General features: G+C 41.7%; 1 protein-coding gene across 2 annotated transcripts in view; it reads right to left on the bottom strand.

Annotated features, from left to right (window-relative positions):
* DCAF1 (DDB1 and CUL4 associated factor 1) overlaps nucleotides 1-15,758 on the bottom strand; it is a 49,064-nt gene that overhangs the window by 29,114 nt on the left and 4,192 nt on the right. For both annotated transcript variants that reach the window (XR_005602959.1, XM_039558959.1), the window contains exons 2-11: nucleotides 14,772-14,889; nucleotides 10,076-10,152; nucleotides 9,746-9,819; nucleotides 8,685-8,798; nucleotides 6,788-6,925; nucleotides 5,462-5,965; nucleotides 4,184-4,285; nucleotides 2,897-3,055; nucleotides 1,446-1,625; nucleotides 385-594 (exon numbers count right to left, since the gene is read on the bottom strand). Coding sequence is in view for 1 of the 2 variants with exons in the window: in XM_039558959.1 (XP_039414893.1) it covers nucleotides 385-594; nucleotides 1,446-1,625; nucleotides 2,897-3,055; nucleotides 4,184-4,285; nucleotides 5,462-5,965; nucleotides 6,788-6,925; nucleotides 8,685-8,798; nucleotides 9,746-9,819; nucleotides 10,076-10,152; nucleotides 14,772-14,881 (1,668 nt within the window). In the remaining variant the exon portion in view is untranslated. The remainder of the gene's footprint in view (nucleotides 1-384; nucleotides 595-1,445; nucleotides 1,626-2,896; nucleotides 3,056-4,183; nucleotides 4,286-5,461; nucleotides 5,966-6,787; nucleotides 6,926-8,684; nucleotides 8,799-9,745; nucleotides 9,820-10,075; nucleotides 10,153-14,771; nucleotides 14,890-15,758) is intronic.

The following is a 15,758-nucleotide window of genomic DNA, read 5'->3' as shown; positions in this document are numbered from 1 at the left end:
TTATTATCAAATCAAACTTATTTCCAAGTTTTTCAACACTATGCACCTCTATACACATACAGATTTTGTCCTTTCAGAGATTCACAGCATAGAAAACCCCGCAAGTATCAAAAACAACTTGCCTTTGAGTTTTTGAGAGATGGAAAGGGAACCACAGCACATGAGCAGGAGCCTTAATCAAATGTAATTCAGACAAACCTCAAGGGCTCCTCTGTATTTTCCTACTGCAGTTCCATTCCACACAACAGGAAAAAAGTACAAAAAAAATAATTGCAGCCTGCCTAGTTATTGCACTGGCTTCGAAGGGTATCTACATATGTCTGCAGCTTGGATTCAACTGAGAAATGGAACCACCATGTGAAAAGCTTGCAATGTGCTCCTCACCTTGTAGGGGGGCTGTGGATGGACCAGGATGCCGCCCTCAGTGCGCTGCAGCGACTGCTTCACCTGCTCCAGTTTGATGGCAAGGTGAGCCTCAAAGTACCGACGCAGTGCCATGCAGGTGTGCTTCCCTGTCTGGCGACTGGCAAAGATCTCATCATCACTCAGGAGGGCTCCTTGGTCTTCCAGGTTTAAGATCTCCAGAGTGCTTATCTTCAGAAAGAGGTTGGGTGTGGAAAAAGAAGTTTCATCAGCCCAGTCTCCAGGAAAAAAGCACCTACACCTCTCAGCTGCTCTCGTACCAAACCCAAAGACACTGCCTTTGCTGTACACAACATAGAAGCACACTGAGAGCTGACAAAAGGGTCAGAGCAGAACAGAAAAGGGTCTCTGCATGGGTAAATAGCCTAAATGGAACCATGCCCTCTCCTCCACTATCTATAAAGACACAAATGCAGAAGTCACATCAGTGTAGGTCTGGAGGCAGTGTTGTGCCGAGTACTATTAGGCATAATACAGCATCATACATTGTGCTAGCACCCTGCAGCATTGATGTCCCTGAGTCAGACACAGCCAAGCTGCAGGAGTGCACAGCAACACCCTGCAGACATTGCAGCTTTTGTACATGAGCAGTGTCACTTGTGCCCAGAAGCTACCGTGGTTACTGCAGCACGCACACAGCTATTCCCCTCCTGGAACAAGGCTGCATTTATCCACATCCAAAAGGGTGCAAGTGTATGTGGAGTGGTAAGAAACATTTTGACTACCACTAAGCCACAACTGTCTGAATGAGTATTGCTTAACGCAGGACTTGCACCAAAAAGCTCCCAAAGGGTAGCAAGTCTCTAGACAATAATCGTAATAATAAAAATAAAAATAATAAAGATAAAAGGATGCATGCAAGTGTTGCTTAGAAAACTCAACCCACCTCTCCATCTCTTGGGAATTGAGGAGGAAAAACCCCGAGCAAAACTAAACAAAAGAACAAAACTCCACAGTTGCACTTACAGGGTGCAAAACCTGACACTAAACCCCTGTTCCCTGCTTAAAGCCACAGCCCTTACCAGGTTAACCAGACGTCGCAGCCCATCGTGCCTGTCAAAGAGCTCCAGGACAGCACGGAAGGAGAAGCAAATGGAGAAGAACATGGTGGCATGGCAGCAGCCCGAGGCGTGGGAGCACTCCATCAGCCACAAGGTATAGTTCACTACATCTGAAAGCACATTATGGGGGTGCATGCACACCTAGAAAGCAAAAGAACGTTCTTGAGGAGGACTTCAAAGAGATTGCTGAAAAGAATTCCAAGGAGAATGAAGACTCTTTGAGAAGCAGAGGACAAGTATCAGTTATTCCCAGCTTGACTTGGGATATCTGAGACATGAAACAAAAAGTCCCATTTCCAAACCAGTAAAAAAAAGCTGCTGTTAAGACTAATAAAGGGTATGATTTGGTAATGTAGGACTAGAAATTGGTCCATTCCCAGAGCAAAGCACAATGAACACAGCAGTCTTAGTGTAGCACAATTCCAGAGAGTCCTTCTCTGTACCACTTCCACAAATCCAAAGAATGCTATGCTAGAGGCAGACAGGTTTTCACTGAAGAAATAAAAATTCTGCTCAGTGTAACAGTACCACATGCTATGTTGAGGTTCTAGCAAACTCTGGCAGCACTGAAACCTAGGGGAATTGCAAGGATCATCAAATGCAAGTGTAAAGCCTGACTCTTCTTTGGAAACAGACAACTGAGCTGGTCTTTTCCTGTTCTCAGACCATGCCTCTGAGACGTGCAGACCATGAGCTTAGAACTGCACCTTTGCATATGCCTGTTAACTTCTACTGAGCAGGAACTGGGAACCCTCTGCCAGGGTCAGCGCCAAGAGCAACAGCACAGAGCTGAAGTGCTGGCACCAGCTGCTGTGTGCCAAGTTAGCAGAGCTATCCATCTTTTCTCTGCTGGTGTTGGATGTACTCACAGAATACAGTGCTACCAGCTTCAGACCGGAGGCTTGGCATGGACTACCTTGAAGCTGGCTTCCTCTGAAATCCAAAATGTACCACAGACACCTGCTCTACCTGGTATCTGTACATACTGGGATAACATCTGGCAGAATATCTGGAACCATGCATGGAGAAAAACCTCAGGTGGAGGAGTCCATTGGAACAGACAGGAAAAGAAAGGCAAATGAGAATGAAGGAGGTTTTTGTTTGGATTTTTTGAGAGAAAGAGGGAAGAATAGAATGAAAAGGGTGATTAAAGTATTGAGACAATGCTGACAAGGTCTTCAGTTAATTCCCTAGGAACTGAAATCCACACCCTTGAAACAATACACTGTTATTCACATACACACCTTAGAACAATACACTATTATTCATATACCTCCTAATGCCTCTGCATATATCAGTCATCCATATAAATTTGCTTTTAAGCTTAGATGTTTATTCACTGTTTGAACACAGGTAGGAACACTAAGAAATGATGGGAATCACTGCAGTTACAGTACAAGAAGGACTCTTACCCTCTCCATTGCATCTTGATTGTACGACAAGTAATACAAACACATGGACACTCCTGTTGCTGCCATGGAAGGACGAGGAATCTCCAGCAACTTTTGCACTCCTCCATGAGCAACAAACTCTGTTGCAAACTTGTTGTGCAGCAGCAATGATGCCAAATGCTAAGGAAGGATAAAAGCAGATTAGACTGGGATTCTTCAAACTGTCATCAATTCCATCCCCATCCCACAGAAAAACAGAGAGCAGAAAAAGCAAGTGCTCTGTGCTTTGTCCACCTCATTTCCTCCTCCCATCACATTTAATCCAGAATGTAGCATTTATCCCAATGACAAAAGCAAAAGAGGCACTACCACTTTTTTACACATCTTGTGAAAGAAATACAAGAAAAGCAGAGCAACTCAGAAATTATCCAACAGGCCACCTTAAGGTCTTTCTATTGTCATCAAATTCACTCACTTTCTATTATCACTGATGATTATTTAAATTTCCATTCATATTTCGATTATGACATATTGCTGACACAAGGAATTTTACAAAATGAAGTGTAAAGGCAATTAAAGGGAAGCCTGCAGCTGCACTGAAGTGTACTGCACACTGCTTGTCTGTATCACCTACACTTTAAGAGGAAACAGTAAGAACCACTGTAAACCCCACTCTACCCCCAAGTGAAGTAACCTACAGCTTCGATAGGAACATTGCTCCTTCAAAATGAAGTGAAGGACGGAAAGAACGCACAGAAAAGTTTAGCTTGTGCTGCTGCACTGCAGGTTTGGCTTGAATAAGGTTATTTTGTGTGGCTTTTTACCTTGGGGAGGTAACCTTAAAGATGACCCACACAAAATTAGTATTTCAACCACTGAGCTCAGCAATGTCATGCTGAGGCTTCTGGGAGTAAGATGTTTATGCTCCTTACCCCTCTCAATTGTCCTTTGAGATGGCAGGCAGTGGAATAACTCGGGGATGCTATCTAAGGGCAGCAGGAATACAACCATTTAACAGAAAAAGGAATTTTTATCATCTTCAAATAGGCAGATGAAAGGTGAACTTAATGGCTCTTCCTGAACAATTAACATCTTTTTATTCCCTCCTTCCTTTACTGTTTTTTCATTTTAAGTGCCTGACACTTAAAAAAAACAAAATTGCAATGCATTCAAGTTGAGTGAAAGCCAACTCCAATCCCAGACACAGGCCTAAAGAAGATAAGCACTTGCCTTTGACACACAGCAAGCATATATTCAATGTTTCTACAATGTTTATGGTATATTTTATGTATTATGAAAGTAATTTACCTTAAGGGCTTCAAAAGTGAGCAGCACATCGTTGGTTCGCTTCAAATCAATGTAGTACATCATCAACTCCCTTGATCCCAGTTGCATAAAGATGGGTAGCAGCTGAGAAAAACAAAAACGGGACACTAGCTGAATGTTTCATGAGAATTACAAGGTCTCTTTCGGTTTATACTCTCTCAAACCCCCAGTTTTCCCCTATTAGCAGATACCTGTTATGAGAGGTCAGTGGTAACCAGCTCCATCCATAGGAAGCAATAAAGGTTAACAGACCTCTTGTAATACATCTGCTGACTGCAGCAAGGTGCATGGCAGCTGCCACACGGAAATCTTAAGACTGTCCTTCAAGTGCGGCTATGGAAGTCCACACAGATACCACCCCGGAGAGAGGCTCCACCTTCCATCTGTGCAAAGACAACTACCCAACAACTGAACAGAAAAAACAGGAGAGCAGGGCAACAAACCAAAACCCTTTGCATTGTTCTTTGTAACACCTTCATGCTAGTAATTCCTATTTTTATAGCCTATCATTGCTGGCATATGAAGCAATCCAGTCAGCATGCAGGGTGTTAGGGGGTAATGGTTTCTCTGGCTCTCACAGAAGCAAGGCACACATGTGCACACACAACATCGATCACAAAGCAAAACTGTGTTGCTTTGTTCTGTTACAAATAAAAGTAAACCACAAAAAAAAAAAAAAAAAGGAAAAAAAGAAAAAAAAGAAAAAAAAGAAAAAAAAAGAAAAATGGAAACACACTTTGGTAAATCTGACACAGCCACGTTATTTTGTCCATTTAAGTAATATCAGTTTTCAAAAGCATCTGCATAACATGGGCCCTACCACTTCTCAAAACTACCACAGAGGTTACACAAACCACTTCATTTACAATTTCAAGTTATTTCCTCAGACTTTAACTTGCAGGAATCTATCATATCCCCCATAGGAAACAGGAAAAATGTCTGCATTTCAAACAAAGTGTCATGTAAGCAAGCACCAAATTCAACAGGAACATGGGACAAAATCCCCAAGGCCATGCTCCAACTACCAGACCACACATCTGCTAGGTTCAGGTTTGAGTATTACCCACCAAGTAATATTCAAACTAATGACTTCATCAATTTAAAAGTCATCAACAACTCAGGAAAAGTTACCAATCTTAATCATGACAGGAGATATCAGAGTGTGATATAACAGTTCTGCCAATTTTCCCCCACAATGCCACTCAGCTTTGTATGGAGAATTAGAGCACAGAGTGCTTCCTCCCACCTTCATATGCTCACCTCTTGGTACTCCCCCAAGGGAGTCAGGTACTGAAGAATCAGCCTCTGCTCTATGGCAGGAGTCAAGGGGTAAAGAGTGTAATTAGTGCCAATCACCCACGGGGACATTTCTGACCAGCTGCTGTTGGACAGTTCAACAAACATCCGCTCTGGTTCCGAGGTGGAGAAGCCCAGCTTCTGCTTGGCCTTCCGGAAGCCGTCTCTTTCGTGCTGTTTCCCTGATTTGTGTTTTCTCAGTCCCCCATCATCTAGCTTTGTAGCAGAGTTTACTCTGCTACTGGTCTTATGACTTGAATCAAGATGAAAGGAGATCTCCATATCACCAGAAACTTCCTCTTGCTCTCCATCTACTGTCATCTCCCCATAATCCATATCCACAGCCTCTTCATCAAGGGGCAACAGAGGATCTGATGGCACTTTCCGAGGACTGGGGCGCTTGTTTTCCTGTTTTGTGGTCATTTCAGTGACCTGCAACTCTCGTAGCCGACGAAGCACCAGAGCCACCTGTTTCAGAAAAGCAGCACTCATGAGAACACATTCCTTGCTTTGATCATGCAACTCACCTCAGCCATATTTTTTGTTATCATCATATAACCCACTCAACAGCATAAAGTATTACATGAGTATGCTGTGGTGTACATTTGCCCAGAGAAATAATTTCAAAGTGAGTGAGAGAACTCAAATCCATTTTGCTACAGCTACTTTCATTCTAAAATATCAGCACCATGTCTCCTGTGAGAAGGAAGTGGCTGGAAAGCCTTTAGGAACAGATGAGCTATATTGGTGCTAACAGAACCACATACCAGCTTGCAGCATCCTTCCACCATCTCTGCCCAGCCTGAAATAAAGGCAACATTCCCTTTGGAAGCAGCAGTTTTGGTAAATTGCAGTTCCACAAAACCAAAGGTCATGCTTTTACTTTTAATGTTTAGAAGACAAGTCATCACAATTTCATCATAGTTGTCTCCATGTTGACTTACCTTTCATTTTAAAACCTCTGTCTGGTGGGCAAATCACAACGTGCAATAGTTACAGATGTAAAGCTTCTGAAAATTCTTCTTTAAGGAAGGTATGAATATGAGTCTCATTAAAAAGTAAAGTATTTGACTTCTTAGGTTTCCATTGGCATTTAGAATACAACTGCTGTTAACAGAATAAGCAGGCTGCATGCTCCAACTCAGTCAGGAAAGGATGGAAACCATGACTCTTACAGACAGTATTACAACCACTGTAAGACTCATTAACCCATGAATGTGAGCTCCCCATAAATAAAAACTAAAAAGAGGTAACTACTCCACAAAGGGAAAGTGATTGAGAGATCATTACCAATTGTGAGTTCTCATCCCTGTAATTTGCAGCAATGTCCTGGTTTTCCATAGCTCCTCCCAACAGTCCCGTTGCGTATGTCCTTAGTGGCTGATCAGCCTCGCGTGCCCACTTAAAGAGATTTTCAACTATGCCTTCCTAGAAGGGAGAAAGCAAGAACCCAGTTCCAACAGTTACATTTTATCTGTAACTTCTCAGTCCCAGTGAAAGCACCTGTTGGGACGAATTCTCTCTTATCTCTAGTAATGACCAGGCTGTATTTCCTACCAAGCATGTAATGAATAAAAATACCCAGAACAAAAAAAAAAAAAAAAAAAAAAAAAAAAAAAAAAAAAAAAAAATTTAAAAAAAAAAAAATCCAAAACTTTAAGCTGCATGAAACTATGCCCAAGCATTAGATATTTGGATTTGTACACCTGCAAAAAGGGGGCAGTTAAGGTACTTCCTAGGAAGCAGCAAAACACTACAGGTATGAATTAGTCCAAACAAACTACCCCAAAGCTCCAGTCAGTTTCACTAATAAAAGTCTCCAGCAATTTAGCAAACTTCAAAGAAGCTGTGTTGAACTTACATCAAGTAGAACGGAATGTGGCTAAATTTAAAACAGTCAATTGCAAAGACAATGGTTTAGAATGAAAGATCAATTTGTTTTCCCTAAACTGCCACTGGATTTGGAAAAATCAGCAACCACCCATCATTATCATGACAAATCTTGCACATAATTTGAATTCTACAATACAATAAGAGATCAATGAAAAGTAATAATGAATAGACACATTTAAATGGGAACTCCCAGCTTACAGATCTTTAGAGTTGCCTGTTATATATTTAAAGACAATTGCATTACTATTTCAATGCTCTTATGCAATGAAAAAAAATTCTAACTGATGAGATGAGAAATCCCTTGGTCGCTAGAGGGCCTCTTTGTGACAGGAACAGCACCTTCCAAAAGCCTCCTATGTACAGGAGCCCTAAGTGCTCGAACAGAGCTCTAGATATTCTCCAGTCAAGAGGAAAAAAGTCCTTATGTGCAAAACTCAACTTCATTTCAATTTACAGAGAACTTTGGCCTCTGGAAATAGTCATATTCTGCTCAAATGGGGAACTATTGTTTTCGTTTTACATTTTTTTTTGATCAATGCTTCCCAGCCGCAGCTTTGGGACAGACCACAAAGAGCTCAAATTAAATTAAATCTTCTACAAAGGGAGCACATTATTCTTTTTTTTAATCATGCTTTAGAATTCATATGCATATTTCCAATAGTAGAGAAATTAATTTAGAACTTTTATATAAAGGACTACCTCATTTCCAAACTTGAGAAAAACATCAAGTCTTACAGATGAGGAAACTGTGCCTTGAGTGAAATTCACTTTGTCCTCACTTTCCACTCTGTGTGCACTCCTTCAGAACAACTCACTTGTAAACATACAGAAGCCTGATTCAGCTGTCCATCACAGTTCCAGATAAGCCCCACAAAGCATGTGGATTTTAGACTGCTTAGTTAAAGTACGACTTGCTTATCACTTAGCTCTAGGTAAAGCTATCGCTCTGCTGGAGCTGAGGATTACTGGGCAAGTCCTCCATGTTCTATACAGCCTGCTCCATTCACAGGCCTATAAAGTAACAATTCAAATTATAACATTTCCCAAAACATTACATTAAGTTCCAGCTCCTCTGTTTGAATCAGTCTTCACACTTTAAAAAGCTATGAAATACCCAAGATTTGATTAACTGAACAAGCCAAGAGCAAAAGCCCCAAACCATTAGTAAGACTGAACAGATGGGCTCTCAGAGACAAGATTTCAATATGGCTTTTTACTGGTTTCTCCTTTGGGAAGTCTTGTTGGAGTACAAAACAAAGCAAGTTTAAAACCCAAGCTTTAGTACAGGTGATACCTTTTCCTGAAAGACAACAGCTGTTTCCAGTCCCGGCATGATGTCCAGAAGAAGTCTGCAGGCAGCAGTGTTTAGTGGAGGTTCTCTGCTTGTCATCACATAAGCATTCACTAGCTGGAGAAGATCAGGAACAGCACTGGTTTGAAATTCAACTCTGACCAAACCCAGAGCAGTGAAAACCTTACAGCTCCCACAGCAGCAAAACAATAAAGTAAGGAATGCCAGTCTAAGCCCTGGGTCTCAACATGGCCAGACTTTAGCCTGCTCCCTCAGTGCCTCAGAAGTTGAAATTACTTCTCAGAAAAGCAGAGAGTCTCTGACTTGCTGTTTGCTGACTAAATATCTATCTTTAACTGACTGGTAAAGACAAATGTCTCAAAAAACTGTAACAGTAACAGTGCAAACATGAAAAGATAACTAAAAAAATGACCATAAGAAATTGGACATTTTTAATTGTACCTGTATTTACTTATCACTTGCAGTTTAAGACAGAGAGAGACATGCAAGCAATCTGTCAGAATCCTTCCAGCAATACTGTACTGATACAGGTGTTTGCAGGGATACAAAGGTAACAAAATTCTAGCTATTAAGTCATGTTAGAGGTTAGCAATGCAAGTGGAAAGGCAGACTCTTGCCTCCTGATTCTCTGCCTGAGTCTTCTAGAGCTGACACACTCTTCTGCTCCTACAGGCAGCCCAGAAGTTCCAAGCATTCAAAAACAAGGCACTGGAATTAGTGGTATTCATTTCCATTACAGAAAGAAATTATGCTTTTGGACTTGTAGTAGAGGAGCTACATTTTCTTTAAAGAGACCAATAAACCTTGACAACAACTAATTCAATTGTTGCTACACACATTCCAATAGCCCCTTACTTGAGTCACTTTTACAGTGGCAAATGAGTTGCTCTTAACCCATCTTAAAAACCACTGTTATGGAAAAGAGAATTCTGACACCACTAAAATTAAAATTAAACAAGTACCAGGGTCAACCAGCACAGAGGAAATAAAAGCAATAAGGTGGTGTGAGGAATTGACAGAGAAAGTTCTCAGAGCAAACCTACCGCATTCATGAAATCATCATTCTTGAAGAGTATCCTCAGTAAGTGACCAAGCATGCACTCTGGGTCTGCCCGACCTGTGGGACAAACAGGAAAACACTTATCTTCCTACCTCAAGATGCCAACATTACTGTTGAAGTGGTACCTTCAAATTGACTCTGGGATGCTCTAGAGTCAGCACTACAGAGCACAGCTTCCCAGTGCAAAAGCAGTGTCAGACCTTGATGAGCAGCCAGCACATTCAGGCTAAAAGCTCTTTATTTTTGAATATGAGCTACCAGGTTAGGCACTGGGACACAGCTGGTGCTGCCAAAACCACTCAGGACACCTTACCTGGGTGTCGGTCATCAAACGGGTCCGGGTCCCCTTTGCGGTACTCTTCAGTCTCCTTCTCAATCAGCTCGGACATTCTGCAGAGGGACAACACAAAGTGAGCGGAATCCACACTCATGGAGCACAGCTCCTCACACTCACAGATCTGTCAGAGCACTCCAAACCAGCCCATCAGCTTTCACCCAGTGTTCAGTGCCACCAGAGGATTTCTGCCTGTCCACAACAGGAGGGAGAGAAAAGACTGGCCTCTACTATCATCTCATTTTTAGCTCCAAAATTCACTGAACCCATAGCAACACCCCAGAGATGCACAAACATGACACTCTGAAGGGCCAACACCTTTTATTTACTCATGTTAGACTCCTTGTGGTGTTCTACAACACACAGTGTAGACAACTAGAGTAATTAAAGGGCTTGAGTAGTACCTCTCACCACCACAGTATCTTTCTTTTGCAGCAGAGCAAGTCCTGAACAGGTGACTTAATTCTTCTCCCTGTTCAGTCTGTGCAGGGGCAGCTGTTCAAACTGCCTCACAGTCTTTTGTTATTTTGCACATTAAATTTCAACCATGTTGTATAATTAAATATAAGCATTTAATAAATATTAAATACTTCTATTAAGTGCTGTGTAACCTCTACTCAATTATCACCAACTTTCTACCACGTGTCAACTACCACCACAGATAAGACAAGGAGAAACTCAGCCAGCTCCCTGTACATAGACCTCCAAAATACATTAAATGCTCCTCTCTATCAGAAAAACAAAATTGAGCTGTTTTGGAGCTATGCCTTCCCTTAAGCTGAGAAGCAGCCTCAGTAGACACAAGAAATCCTATGCTCTAATTTGTTTAGAATGAGCAGTAAGAGAATTAATTATTATTTTTATTTATCCAAAATCAAGAAGAGGAAAAACTATCCCATGGTCAAGCAATAAACAATTCTATAGTCATCCACTGTCCTTCTCCATGTAGTGTTACAGGAGAAATATATGCAGTTTGAGGTGAAATAAAGAGCACTCAATTAAATTGAAAAAACATTAACAAATTAAATCTCATTTCCTTGGTACAAAGCAGGGTTCCTTCCCCTCTATGGAGGTCCAGAGTGGAAGGCAGCACTTATGTGCAGCACAGCATTTTAAAACAACATCTTAATACCTTAGAGTAGTTATCTAGGCAGAGTTTATCATAGGGGAGGGAAAACTGCTGGAAGGCTGCAGAAATCCCTGGAAAAATATTTGTCTTTCACAGAGGATTTCCCTTACAGAACACTGCTGACTTCTACTCTGTTCCTGTTACTTTCCAGAAAATATCCCAGTGTTCCCAGGCATGATTAGAGGCAAAAATGCACTTAGTCCTGCCTCTGTGAACTACCCGGACTTGCCAGTGTGACAGAGGACGATGCCTGCCAGATTCTAAGAAGAGCAAATTAGCTCATTGGGAATGAGCAGAGAACTTTCCTGCTTGCCTTTGATCTGACAATTATCTTTCAACAAACTGTTGATCCTGTGGGGTTCCAATATTTACTTTTATAAGCCTGATTGTGAAGGGATGCAAATTGTGTCCCTTGTTAATAATAGGTGGCACAGCTTGAGCTCTCAAGAAATTCTGGCAAAAGCAAGTTACTTAAATACTCCACTGCCAGCTCCTCATTTTCTTCCATGAGAACTAATAGCTTGAGGGGTGTCTGCTGACAGAAAACTCAGACAAATGGAGAGCTGGGAAGCAGCACCCTCGCCTTGTCAGGTCTTTTGAGGTGATAATTAGCATTTTGGTGACGTGCCAGAAAGGACAGACAAGCAGCATGGAAAGTGAGCACAACACTCTGGCCAGTGCATCCTGTCTGGGTAGGCAGCCAAACAGCGAGCCAGCTCCCAGTGCTTTCAGGGACAACAACATTATCACAAGCTCAATGAAAGACGAACGTGAATCACTAATTATGGAGGGTTTTGAGACAATTATTCACAATTGTTTGATTAAAATACAAAAAAAAAAAAAACAAAGCACTGCCTCTTTGAAATTGATTTTCAAAAAGGAAAAAAAAAAGAAAAATCAAGCTTGCTTACAATACCCTTCTTTTAACTAACACATACAAAGGTGGTTTGTGACTTAGCTTGGATGAATCTATCTAGATCAGCAGCTTTGTCTATTCTCAGTTGAAGAAACAGGAGAGTCAAATAACTACCAAAGCTCATTCCTGCCTTCTAACATAGGCACTTGGTACACAGTGCTGTAACAAAACACAATTCACAAAACCACAGAACTTTTATTCAGGTTTCAAGATTTCCTTCGTTCACTTGGCATTATACTGGTTCTGCAGCCACTTCCAAGTTTGCAGACAAGATGTAGGATTTACACGGAGCCATTTACTTTTACTAATTTTTTTTCTCTTTACAATTGTCTTTGCAAAGTTAGTCAGATCCTCATTTTCACTTGCCACAAACTGAGCTCACTCAGGGAGTGGGGAAGGAAGGGACAGGGGTGTACAGAAAAGTATGTCAGCTTTGCAAGGCTCCCAGCAATCTAGATGGCATAACAAAGCCATCCTAATCCTGCTGTGTGTCATCACTTGGCATTAATGACTAACTTGAGCCTTTACAGCAGATTGCAACAGCGTAACATGCTCTAGGATCCCACACCACAATACGGTTGGTTTGTGGAGATGAAGTTATGATGGCAAACTGCTGATTTATTCCCTTGATGAAAGGGGCTCCTGGAATGCAATGAAGGATCTGACTCCCAGGATTTGCCTGATTGGTTGAACATGACTTCCATCCAGGCTATGAAGTAACACTTATTGCAGGATCATTTCAATTTACAGTATTTTTAAAACCATGTATAGTAAATATTTGTTGTTTACTAACAGGCTTTCCAAGCAATTTCTTCAGTTCATACCTTCTAACACTCAAGTGTTTATAAATCCGGAAAACCAGCTTTTTGGAAGTGACAATTCAGCTGTGGTCTGTAACTGGTGCTGTTACTGTTGCTGTCCTTGTCCTGTTACTGCACTCTCACCTGTGCTGCCTCAGCATGACATTTAACAGATCCTCATCCACACAGGGAAGTTTTCTTCCATTTAGCTCATAAGGCAGAAGGAAGCAGAGAAATATCCCTCACCAACAAGTATGGCCACAGCTCCCTCTGCCCTAAGACTAGAGCAATATGCAAGGGCATTGCTCTGCCTCAGGTCATTGGCCAATGCAAGCTCCAGTTGGTGAGGATTCCTGGGGAGCATCTCTACCAGCAAATTCCAAATATCTAAATAGCTAAAACTCTCTCCTGCAAACAGAAGCACATCTTTCTTTGATAACTAAAGCACTATAAATCCAATTTCTGCCAAAGCCAGTAGATCCCCTTGCTACCTACCTTAAATAAATCTATACTATCTCCACTAAAGCAAAAATACCCAAGCCTTCACCATTCATAACCACTCTGCCTGCTGCACAGAAACCTTGAGAATCAACAGTTATCAGACCTGTCTGGGCATAAATAATGTAAGCAGCTCCAGGAACTGAGCGGGACCAAGAAGTGCCAGACTGCTATAAGCACAAGAAAATACATGTTCCATTCAAATGTCTTTAAATTTCTTAGAATACAGTAAATTTCTGGTTATGCCTACAAGAAAAAGAGTTGAAATAGCTCATATGTTTCCTTCAGACAATACACAAAGATATCCCAACACCCGTCTCATGATTTTCAAGAGACCCACTAATTTTCAAGTGTTTAGGGTTGGCTTTCTGTTGCTTATCTCCCTCTTCTGTGCTGCTATTTTTAAAATGCAGTAAGAACAGCAAAAAGTTGCGCCCAGTGGGTGAGGCACAGCACAGACCTAAGCAAAGAAGCTCCACCAGATTCCTGTTACTTCCACCCAGTGCCAGCTCCAGCTCCGTGCACTGACTTGTCTGACCCAACAAGGCAGAAGAGACACCTGGATTGCTCCTGAACTGCAGAGCAGTTGAGTCCTGCACGCACGAGGCAGGCCATGGGTCTGCCAGCAGAGCTGTGAGGAATTGGGGGAATTTCTGCAAATCTCTTAAAGCAGGAGCAATGTCAGTCTACCCAAATGAAGCCTGGCTTGGGAAACCACAAATGCAACTGATAATTCATATCTTTCTCTTGTATTAGATATTGTCTTATAATTAATGGTGTTACCTACACCACTCCAAAGAACTTATTGGTCCAGGGAATATCTTTCTCACAATACAATGCCAGTCAATCATCACACAGCTTAAAAAAGAAATCAGTCAGGTTTTAAAACTTCACTTTAAACATGCCCTATGAGCTTCAATAATATCTTCTCAATATAGTTCCTCCTACTCATCCTACCCTCATCCTTTCATTTAATCTGATCAATGTCACTGCAATCTCAAACCCCTCACACCTTGCTTCCCATCTTGATGAATGTTTTACAAGCTTCAGGTGAAGATACCAAAGTGATGTCAAGCATTTAATGCTCCTGACTTCTATTACTTCAGAGAATTAAATTCATGCTTTAGAGACAGTTTGTGTAAGATGTCTTTGTGATATAAATTTCTTACTAAAAGTTTGTATTTAAATACCACACTAACAGTTCGATTTCCAGACCAAGAAAATTAATTACAGGTTATCAGGAATGTAAATACCTCAAGAAAAAACATGGTAAAAGCTGTGGTCATGTAACTTCAGATATTCAGCTTTATGAATTTGCTTAATAAATCTTACCTGGTGAGAATAGGGACCATGTCTTGCCCACTGCCATGTTCTTTCTCCCATTGCTCAAGCAAAGTAGTGAGCTCAGCCTTGGAGTCCACATGCCCAGATCCTGAAGTCATGGCTTAGCCTAAGGATGAGGTAACAACCAGGAAAAAAAGGGCATAAAAATGAGCAAGAAATCCCACTCTTTCACTATATTCATTGAAATACTCTAAATCAAATATTACAAGTCATTTGAAAGAGGCAAATAATACTCAGCAACAAGGAGTGAGAAGATAAAGTGACAGAACAGTGCTTTCAAAGGTGAAAGTTTCTTTCTGGTCCTTTGCCTGCAGACTAAAGAACACGTGCACCTCTGAACACACGTCCTGACTGGTGCTCCCTAGCCCTGACCAGGCTGGTTGGAATGTACAGCTCACCACAGCTGTGTTCACTGCTGAGCCTTTTAAAAGCTCTACCTCAACTCCATTAACAGACCTGAGTTACCCTTTGTGGTGATTTACTCAAGAACCAACCCAGCCAGGGCAGCAAGACTCTGATCAGTGTTGTTATCCCAGTTTAATGCCCTGCAGCCAGCAGTGGCAGTGCCAACAAACTCCTCGGGTACAGAGTGCCGAGGAGCAGAGGCAGCAGCCCCAGCACTGCAGGCAGTGGGAGCAGCCCCAGGACAGCCGTGGCTGGGAAAGAGACAGGCACCACTTGGTTCAGGGTTTCCAAGAACAGCCAGTAGCTCCAGTAGGAAGGAAGGATGATCACAGGAGGGAGCACTGGAGCAATTACTTCAGATCTATCAGCCTTTACTTGCATGACAGCAGCTGACAGAAGATTTATCTTCCCATCCTCAAAAGTGAGGAACTCCTACAGTACTGAGTGACTTGTTGAAGTACCATTTAATGAAGAGAACTATCACTGTAGGTTCTGTTTAAGCCTTTAAATTTCCAGGTGTCAGCTTTTGTCAATCTGATAAAAACCTACGAGAAATATTAACAGCCTAAA

The sequence above is a fragment of the Corvus cornix genome, chromosome 12 (genome assembly GCF_000738735.6).
Source record: "Corvus cornix cornix isolate S_Up_H32 chromosome 12, ASM73873v5, whole genome shotgun sequence".
NCBI classification, from domain to species: domain Eukaryota; kingdom Metazoa; phylum Chordata; class Aves; order Passeriformes; family Corvidae; genus Corvus; species Corvus cornix.
The sequence above is the reverse complement of the archived record's forward strand: the minus strand, read 5'-3'. Positions and strand labels throughout refer to the sequence as shown.